The 10,394-nt window shown below is 41.1% G+C and overlaps 1 protein-coding gene across 3 annotated transcripts; it reads left to right on the top strand.

The window, feature by feature from the left end:
• Positions 1-4,320: 4,320 nt before the first annotated feature.
• On the top strand, positions 4,321-6,821 carry LOC122030454 (cytochrome b561 and DOMON domain-containing protein At4g12980-like). Of its 3 annotated transcripts, none has more exons than XR_006125426.1 (4): positions 4,321-4,767; positions 4,894-5,063; positions 5,152-5,494; positions 6,616-6,821. XR_006125426.1 is itself a non-coding variant. In XM_042589654.1 (2 exons), the coding sequence occupies exons 1-2, from the start codon at positions 5,339-5,341 to the stop codon at positions 6,724-6,726; spliced, it is 267 nt and encodes an 88-aa protein (XP_042445588.1). In that variant the 5' UTR covers positions 5,112-5,338; the 3' UTR covers positions 6,727-6,821. The 3 variants fall into 3 exon arrangements, 1 of the variants encoding a protein (XP_042445588.1); XR_006125427.1 differs by having other exon boundaries at positions 4,321-4,794; XM_042589654.1 differs by lacking the exons at positions 4,321-4,767; positions 4,894-5,063 and having other exon boundaries at positions 5,112-5,494.
• The last annotated feature ends 3,573 nt before the right edge of the window (positions 6,822-10,394 follow it).

Genomic DNA, 10,394 nt, shown 5'->3' with positions numbered 1-10,394 from the left:
TTATACAAAGAAAACTAGTATGATGTAGAAAACAATTACTAGTTATACATTTCTTTGTAAGCAAATAACCTCTTGATCTTCTACCGTATTCCTCTTCTTATCCCGGACGTTGTGTGGGCAACGATCTACCGAGATGAGAATGTAACGACCCGGCCCTCTTGGCCCATTTGGCGACCCTCGGGTCGTCGACCGTCGGCCCTTATGTCGTCGGCCCATTTGGCGACCTCTCATGTCGTCGACCGATGACCCTTGGCCGTGTCGTTACTCACTAGGACTTTGGATTTTTTGCCTCCCAGGATTTGAACTCTAAACCTCCAAGCTTAAGTATTAGAGTTTATGAATCTCGTAACCAAGTGAGATCATCTCATTTGGTTACAGATTCATAAACTCTAATATAAGCTGGAGGTTTAGAGTTCGAATCTGGGGCAAAAAGCCAGGGGTGGAAAGTCGACGGTCGACGGTCGACGACCCGAGGGTCGCCAAATGGGCCAAGAGGGCCGGGTCGTTACAATAAAAAGGCGCCCCAATTTTTCTCATTTCAAGTTCTAAAGGGCCATAAAAGTATTTGGAAATGCCTTTAAAATATTCTAGAGATTTTTAGGAATTTTTAGAGTATTTTTACGTAATTTTTGGAGGTCGTTTAGTATTTTTACAAAACCAAAGAAGTTTAAGCAAAAAGCGTTGGAGAAGGGGTTCGAACCCGCGACCTCGGGTCGGACCAAACCAAGCCAAACCGGCTTGACCAGCTGGGATAAGAGATTTATGTTAATCTCAAATAGAGTTAAATAAGGTTATAGTATAGTTGAGTTATATCCGATTACTTATAAAAGGGAAATAAGTTTTGGGATTTTAGAAAACCTAAACATTTTCTCTCCTCCCTCGCGACGGCGTCTCCTCTCCTCGGGCGAAAATCGCAGCTCAAACCTAGGCGATTCCGGCGACCGGCGAGCTCTCTCCTCCACGGATTCTTCACGAAGCCGAACTTCTCTCGTCAAGGGGAGCGCGCGGGCACAAGAAGAAGTCAAAAGTTTCAAGCTTTGGAACCCTAGACCTTCCTCTCCTTCGGTTGTAAGTCCAAGAACCGGCAGTAAGTACTACTCACCTGCGGTAGGAGTTGCTCCGGGCTTCGATTTGATTTCTTTGCTTCCGGTTTTCATAGTGCCGAGTAGAACTTTATGCTAGGGTTTTCCTTCCTTGCTCTGTTTGTCAAGCCGAACGGTTATACCTAATTGCAGTAGAGTTTTGAGTTTTGGGAATGGACATGCTCCAATTGCAGCAGACCGAACATCCCTTGTTTGAGGTCTTGGTTCTCCTTGTGTTTGAATCTGCCGTGAGTTCTATGTGGAAAGAATTGGGGGACTTTGGCTTTCTTTTGGGTATTCTGCCGTGAGCTTCACAGGGAAATCAAGGTTTCGTTTAGGTTAGTTGAGCATGTAGTATGATTCTAGTGCCAAGTAGAATTGTATGCATTCTATCCTTAATTATTGCTAGAGATTTTGGCCGTGCACAGTGGAGTTTCGGTTGATTCCTTGCTGCCCTGTTTAGGATCATACCGAACAGATCATTATAGTTATCCCATGTCGCTGCCATGAGTTCGCTTAAGGATGCATTGTCTTGGCTTGCTGTTGAATGCTTTGAGTTGTATGTTGTACATGAATTTCCTTGCTTTAAGGTCATGTTGTACATAGTTAAAGTAGCATGTTACCTTATTTTGTATAGCATGTTTAAAGGCCTTAAAGGTAGCATCCTTTGTCTATTTTACAGCATGCTTGAGAAGCCCTAAAGTAGTATTCTTTGTCTATGCTTTATAACATGATTAGAATCCCTAAAGTAGCATTTTTGCCCTATTTTACAGCATGTTTAGGAAGTCCAAAATTAGCTTCCTTTTTGCTCTATTTTGTAGCATGATTAGCAAGTTTGAATTAGCTTTCTTTTGCTTTATTTATAGCATGATTAGGATCATTCCATGCTTGATTTTACAGCATGTTTAGAAGTACTAAAACAGCATCCTTTGCCATGTTTTCACCGTATGATTCAAAGGCTTTAAATTGCTTTCTTTAGTTAGCTTGTAGCATGATCAGTAAGCTTTAAGTTATTTGTTTTATTCTGTTATATAGCATGGTTAGTTGAGTATACACCTATACTTATTAAGTATATCTAAAGGACTCCCACAATCTTTAATAAAAGATAATAAGGAAGATAAAAGAATAAGAAAGATAACAAGTAAGTCAAGCAAGAGGCTAGTACCCGACATCCAAGAGCTTGTCGTTAAACAAATCCAGGTGACCATTTCCGAGGTCTTGGCCCTGGTAGACCGAGGTCTGCTCTTTTAGGATTGGTGGCTCGCAACCCCAACCTATTAGGGAACGCGCATGAGTTGGTACTAGGCCTGGGCCCCAGAAAAGAAAACCAAAGAAAAGAAAAGTTAAGAAAGAAAGAAAGAAGAAGAAAGTAAAGGATAGAAATTAAAAGATTAATTTCTAACACAAGGATACAAGAAATGAAATAAGTTCCAAGCTTAGAATAAATAAGAATGGTTAGTTTCTTTGATTCTAAGTTTACATTGTTAGTTCTCGTTATTCTGCTTGATACTGAGTATGATTTGTATTCTGTTCATTTTCTGTATACCATGAGCACATGCAGATAGCTTTATTATTATTTCAGTTTCAGCACTTATGCATTTTATTTATGCATTTCGAGTTTTGTGAGATAGATTAGTACTTACTAAGCGTTTTCGCTTATAGATACTTTTTCTTTTTCCTCCTACTGCAGATAAAGGAAAAGCTAAGATATGAAGGGAGGCGACAGGGTGGTGGTGATGATGGATGTGTGTGGTGGCTGAACTATGGAGGGATCCAGAGGGGACTAGCAAGATTTATTCATTTAGAGTTTATGTCTAGTTCATTTTCCTTATTTCCATTATGAAACCATGAGTTTATGCTTGATTTTGAAGTGCATTGTAGTTTGTTATGCTTTGTTCTGAGAGTTTTGAGTTTAATTCTTATTGCTAGTTTAGTTTTTGATTAGAATATGATTTATTAATGCGTGGTTGTGAAGAAAATATATGTTCCAGCCGCCTGTGGCTGAGTATAGATTGTTTGTATTATGGATTTGGTCACCGGTACAGGGGAGACTCTGCCGAAATTTTTCGGTAGGAATTCCTCTGAACCGTGATAAAATCTACCTGACTCTAATTATAGAGTCAGTGCCACTAGGAGTGAAGTTATAGTTAGGTAACAACCTCCCTTAGAGAGTAGTGGTAAGAAAGGGGGGGGTTGCTACAGTTGGTATCAGAGCACTGTTCCATTCTCCAGCATCACACACACATCAGCATCATCCTTGCCGTCTCCAAGTAAGAAGTATTTAAAATTCCTTTCTTATTTCTGCTTTCCTTATTTTTACTGCAGTATAGAGTACTTTCCTTTTTAGTACTAAAGTAAGATAGAAGATTTAGTTTCCCTTTTATTTATTCATATTTAAGTATGATTAGAAGGGTTAAAGTAAGATATCAAGCCTTTACCTTTCATAATTAGATGGCAAGAAGAGGACGTCCCCGTGCTACTCACACTGAGGAACCAGCCCAAGAGAACGAAGTGCCACTACAAGAAAATTACTTTTCCGCAGCGCGCTATTAACAGCGCACATTAAAAGCACGCCGTTAATAATATTATTAACGGTGTGCATATTAATATGTGCTGTTAATAGTATAAACTTGAAGAAAAAAAGAGACATTAACAGTGCACATTAAAAGCATGTCGTTAATATTATTATTAACGGCATGCAGGTTAACGTGAGCTGTGAATAGTAAATAATAACAAGGGCATAAAAAAATGGCACGCTGTTAATACATCTGTTTATTATCAACGACGCGTGGTACGCCGCAAATGAAATTACAAAAATGTAATGTTTATTTTATCCAGCCTTTTTCTTTTATTTCTGCCTCTTTCTTTTATGTCTTTCCCAAAACCCTCGCGCCTCTACTCTCCGCGCTCCTCGCGCCTCTAATCTTTGCCTCCTTCTCACCGCCTTTCCGCCATCTTCTTCTTCGTGGCTCAACCTCCGAATCATTCAGGCGATTAATCCGTCAGGCGGTGTAATGATCGAGTACCAGACCCTAATCACCTTCCGCCAGACCGACAACACGATGGGGGTGAAGACCTACAACATCACCAAGTACGAACCCATCTCCGAGGGTCCGATCGAGTACGAGACGTCGGATTTGGTGACGGAGTTCGCCGATGGTGTGGTGCGGATGCTCAGGAAGGTGAAGCTACCCAAGGGGACAACGATGGTGAACGGTGTGGCAGATGGAGGCAAAGGTCATGGATGGTGTGCCCCAGAAGGACAATTTCAAGCCTTTGAAGTCGATGGGGAAGGTGGATCTCCTCAGTAGAGGAATCTCCGCCACTGGGTCTTCAACATCCAGAAGCAAAATTGTGAGTGAGATTTTAGCGATTTCCATCTTGTTATTTACTCAAAAACTCCTCTCTGGTAGCAAAAATAACTTCTTAGGGTTCATCGTCGCTGTCATCTTGTGCACTGATCTTGGGGGAATTTGTGGGCGAGCTCAGCTATTTCATACCGCCACGACGCCATCCGGAGATCTAAATCTGCAGCTTGGAGATTTCGTTTCAGGCGATGTTTCTTACTCCTTTTCACTTTCTATTTTGATTTCATCCATTCGTTTTGATCCATGTGCTTTTGATTGAGGAAAGTGGCGATGGGTGCGAGCGAAATGCTTGTCAAAATCTATCCTCAGGAACTCAGGTTCACTTTGGACGTTAATAATATAGAGTACATGTTCTGTTCAACTTGTTAACAATTCCAAAGATTTTATTGCATTCAAGGTTAAAACTACATCTCCTAAGTGATATTGTGTTCGTTCAAATGCAGGAATCATCTACCAAGATCAACATGCGATTTCATAGTTACTACACAAGCATCAAAGGACACCCCATCTAATATGCAGTTAAAAGATAAGTTCCTGATTTAGACCACAGTTGTTCCTATGGTTGTATGGATGAGGACATCATTCCAAGTTTTTTCTGAAAAGAAACTGGCAGGTATATCCAAGAGAACAAGTTGATAGTTGTTCTTGTCGGTCCACCACATTCTCTAGAGGTAGAAATAAACAAAGTGGTTTTCAAGCAGGATCTGGCCTTTAAAACTCTTGATTCAGCTTACCCTATTGTAACTGTCAAGAGTGAGCTAATTAAGGAAGTTCTTATGGCGAGAGAAACTTCTGTTTCCAACTATCAAGAGTGAGCTATTCTGGACTGTACACACTTAACAATGATAGTTTTTCATTTTGGCTGAAAAGAGAGTCCGCAGACCCTGCATGGTTTACCTCCATGTTTCTTGCCAAATCCTTGGCTATGACATTGGTGTTAGTGGCTGGACTACTGGTCTTGCCCTTGGGAACAAATCCAAGGGTATTGTGCACACCACTCACAGGAACATTGGCATCACCCTCTTCACTCTTTGCACTTTACAAGTAAGTTGCAACTCCCATTCCTTTTCCTTATCAAATCAATTAAGTTTTGGCACATATTTTAACTTTAGTGAATGAAATATCTATAAGTTAGCTATTAGTTCTTGTGTTTGAAGAAATAGGGAACTCTTTGGAGATTCATGTAGTAGTTTTAAATTTTGAGCAACTTGAAGTGCCTCTCTAGAGGTGTCATATTTGCTATTATAAACTCTTCTAGATCTTACAAACGATGTTGCGCATTTTTTTAAGTTTAGCAAGATAAATGAACAAGATTAGACTATATTGAGTTCACATTATTAATGTTCATGAATATGAACAAGCTTGCATATTTTTAAGTCTACCCTCGTTCCTTCTTTAGTAGCTACCAAATAGATGTACATAGTTAAGGTCTATATCATACTTGCATTATTGCTTTGTCTGATTATTTCCCATGTTCCTGTTTTGAAATTGCTTTGTTTGGTAGTTATTTAAATAGTTTGTTACCTATGTTGAAATTTAACAATTAGATGTACATAGCTACCCTTGTTCCTGTTTTGAAATTGCTTTCTTCGATAGTTATTCAAATAGTTTGTTAACTATGTTGAAATTTAACAATTAAATAAGATAAAAGTTCTTGCGATACAATGATTTCTAGTTATTTATGTTGTCAAATGGAAAAGAAAGCAATTGCAATTTTGGAAGTATCTCTTTGAATATCAACAAAGTGCTTCATTTTGGAGTTGATTCCTCATGCCAAATCTTAAGCTGAATTGCCTTTTTGTATCAAACATTTTTATACAAACTTTAGATGCAAACTGAGTTGGTTGAATTTGATCCAATCACAAATTAGTTTAAAAATCTTGATGTTACTTTCTTATAAATTAGTTCTTGTTATCATTTTATATGACGATTAAATCTTGATGTTGCTTTCTTATGAATTATCATTTTTTTTTACAAAAAAAAATACAAGAATGTCCACCTGAATCTATACTTGTTCTTCCTGAAGCTAGTTAGAGAGTCTTAATTAGCTTCTTAGTGTTATATTATGATACTTATTCTACAGTAGTGAAGGTAGAGAATTTTATTGTATTTTTTCCTACAATTTGTTCATTAATTGTTAGAATTTTGCTGAAAAATATATTCAGGTCGACAATCATGAATTCTGGTTCATGGGGTTTCTGAACTACGACATTGCTGTGCACCATATGTACGAAGCTTTGTGCTATTTGCAAAAGGAAGCATCGCCGCAACGATAGATCTAGATGTTTCAACCGTGTAACTTTGGTACTCGGCAATAGACTTAGGGTCTTTCTTTAGTTCATGTCAATATTTATAATGTTGTTTAGAGAAATTGATGAGCTTTGTAAAATGATTATTAGATGAAAAAAATTATGTATTCACATTTTGATTTTATTTTATAATTTTTATTCTATTTTAAGTGGTGTATGAATTGGGATAATGTCTAAATTTTAAATTTATATTATATATTTTAAATAAATATTAGTGAAAATTATATGTATTTTAATCGCGGTGCGCAATGCATGCTGCAGATATTATTTTCCACGACGTGCATTGCATGCTGCGGATAATAATATTTGCGGCGTGCAACGCATGCTGCGGATATTATTTTCTGCGGCATGCGTTGCGCGCCGTAAATAATAATATTCGCGGCATGCAAGGCACGCTGCCAATAACATAGAACTTTTAACAGCTTTCAATTGTGCAGCATGCAATGCGCGCTGCGGAAAGCGAATTTGCGCGCTGCGAAAAGTCATTTTTGTTGTAGTGTGCCTAGAGCAACTGAGCCCAACCTTTCTGAAGTGGTTGCTCAGCTCCAGAGGCAAGTAGCAGAGCAACAGCAAGTGATTGTCAATCTGATGGCAAACCAGCAAGCAGTTCCTCCCCCTCCTCCAGTTGTCACTGCAGAGACCCCAGTGGTAACTGAGACTCCACCAGCTACTCAGGGAACCGTCACAGCACCCCAGAGACCAGAAGCTTATCTTATACAGTGGCTGAAGCTGAAACCAGAGAGCTTCTCAGGCACGACTGAGCCCTGGGATGCCCAGGCTTGGTTTAAAACACTAGAGAGCACTATGGAGCTTCTTGACTGGCCAGAAGTCGAGAAGGTCAAGTGCGCCTCTTTCTGCCTGTCTGGAGATGCTCGTATGTGGTGGGAGAGGATAAAGACCAAGAGAGCAGCTGATCAGATGATTTTCGGTCGAGTTTTATGAAGAGTTCTTTCACCGCAGATCACCAACAAGCACTACGAGGAGTTTATAGAGTTCAAGCAAGGTGACCTGTCGGAGGAAGCGGCTAAGAAGTTCAACAGGTTAGCTCCTGTCCGAGCTAGTGAGTACAGAGAAGGAGCGAGTCGGTGATGCTCGAATGCCGAGACCACAGATAGCATCGAATGTGAGCAGGAGCTCATCGACCCTGCACTGGCGAAGAATTGATCAGTAGAGCATTAATTGCTGAACATTACATGAACAACATCAAAGCACAACGAGCACAACATAAGCCAGTGAAGACAGAGGACAAGACAGCAGGAAGCCGAAGTCACAGCCAAGCAAGCGGAACTGGAAGGGCAAAGGTAAAAGGAAGCAGTGGAACAGTGGCCAGAAGGGAGGACCAACAAACAAGCGACCAAGTTCCCTCCCTGTCCCAAATGTGGGAGAACACATCCAGGAGCTTGTCTTCCGGGTAAGACTGATGTTACTCCTGTGGTCAGGAAGGACACATGGCTAAAGAGTGTCCTAATAAATTCAAAGCACCTCAGCCACAGCCATTGCAATATGGAGGCCAGCCTGCACAGTTGCACCACATGGGAGCAGCATTAGAGGGACCCTACATCAGTCAAGGAAGGTTAGAAGCCCCACCAGTCCCAGCCTTTGATGGTGCCAGAGTATTCTCCCTCACCAAAGAAGAAGCTGCTAGTGCCTCCACGGTCGTAACAGGTCAAGTAGTTATTTTCCAGCACATAGCTACTGTACTATTTGACACTGGGGCGACCCATTCTTTTGTATCGATACCTTTTGCCAGTAGTTTACAGGTGCCTACAGAAAGTATGAACTCCAAGTTCCTGACAACCCTACCTTCTGGGGAAGTCATGGAATCCAATCAGTGGCTTCGAGCTGTACTGGTTAGAATTGCAGACCGAGAGCTATATGTAAATCTAATAGTCCTCGCCATGCAGGATTTCGATATCATTTTTGGTATGGATTTCCTCAGCAAGTACAGTGCCTCAGTGGACTGCCGCAGAAAGAAAGTAATTTTTAGTCCAGAAGGTGAGCCAACTTTTGAGTTCACAGGAGTGCCAAGGAAGAAGACCCAGAAGCTCCTCTCATCTCTAGCAGCACACCAGATGTTAGCTAAAGGGTGTGCAGGTTTTCTTGCATACATAGTAAAGGCAGAAGAGGAGAAGGGACTCAAGCAGGAGGAGGTCCGGGTAGTATCCGAGTATTTCCAGAAGAGCTACCTGGACTACCTCCCAACAGAGAGGTGGAATTTGAGATTGAATTGGTTCCTGGAACCGGTCCAATTTCGAAAGCTCCGTATCGCATGTCTCCAGCAGAGCTGAAGGAGTTACAAGAGCAACTACAGGAGTTACTGGACAAAGGCTTCATTCGCCCTAGTCACTCACCTTGGGGAGCTCCTGTGTTGTTTGTCAAGAAGAAAGATGGGACAATGCGGATGTGCATAGACTACAGAGCTTTGAATCAAGTGACAATCAAGAACAAGTACCCCTTCCCGTGATCGATGACTTATTTGATCGGTTAAACGATGTTCTCAAAGATAGACTTGCGCTCTGGGTACCATCTGAAGGTGAAAGAAAGAGATATACCCAAGGCATTCAGGACCTGATATGGACACTACGAGTTTGTAGTTATGCCATTTGGAGGATGCACCTGCGGTCTTCATGGACCTAATGAACGAGTGTTCAGAGAATATCTTGACAAATTTGTCATTGTATTCATCGATGACATTCGGTCTATTCAAGGACCCAGAGGAGCATGACACGCACTTGAGGATAGTACTGCAGAAAGCAATTTTATGCTAAATTCTCAAAGTGCGAGTTCGGTTAAAGTGGCGTTTTTAGGTCACATTATTTCCAAAGAAGGTATTCAAGTGGATCCAACCAAAGTGGAAGCGGTCAACAACCGGAGTAGACCCAAGAACGTCAGAGAGATCAAGCTTCCTTGGTCTAGCAGGGTACTACAGGAAGTTCGTGGAGGATTTTTCCAGATAGCTTCTCCGCTAACAGCCCTCACCGGAAAGAACAAGAGATTCGAATGGTCGATAAATGTGAGCAGAGCTTCCAAGAGCTAAAGAAGAGACTGATCAGTGCTCCCATTCGACTGCTCCACAGAGCGACAAGAGTTTCGACATCTACAGCGATGCTTCCAAGATGGGTTTAGGAGCTGTACTCATGCAAGAAGGAAAGGTCATAGCTTATGCTTCCAGACAACTCAAAGACTATGAGAAGAACTACCCTACTCATGATCTCGAGCTGGCAGCTGTAGTTTTTGCACTTAAACTCTGGCGACATTATTTGTATGGAGTCCAGTGTAGAATTTTCACAGATCATCAGAGTCTTAAGTACTTCTTCACTCAGAAGGACTTAAACATGAGACAGCGTAGGTGGCTGGAATTGGTCAAAGATTACGACTGTGAAATTCTCTACCACCCAGGCAAAGCTAACAAAGTGGCAGATGCACTCAGCAGAAAATCTAGTGCATCACTGATGTCGTTGTCATCACTAGCCCTGCCACTGCAGAAGGAGTTGTCAGATTTTGGGCTTGAAATTATCGAAGGACAGCTCTCTGCATTGACCTTAGAGTCCACATTGCTTGTGGAGATACAGAGAAAGCAAAGTGAAGATCCGGATATCCAGAAGATCAAGCAAGGGATACAGAAAGAAGACAAC

Source organism: Zingiber officinale, chromosome 10B, assembly GCF_018446385.1.
Source record: "Zingiber officinale cultivar Zhangliang chromosome 10B, Zo_v1.1, whole genome shotgun sequence".
Taxonomy (NCBI): Eukaryota; Viridiplantae; Streptophyta; class Magnoliopsida; order Zingiberales; family Zingiberaceae; genus Zingiber; species Zingiber officinale.
The sequence above is the reverse complement of the archived record's forward strand: the minus strand, read 5'-3'. Positions and strand labels throughout refer to the sequence as shown.

Coding starts and splice junctions, on each gene's coding strand:
- LOC122030454 (XM_042589654.1), top strand. CDS start 5,339: ATGGTTTACCTCCATGTTTCTTGCCAAATCCTTGGCTATGACATTGGT. Junction 5,495..6,615: donor TCACTCTTTGCACTTTACAA/GTAAGTTGCAAC, acceptor AAATATATTCAG/GTCGACAATCATGAATTCTG.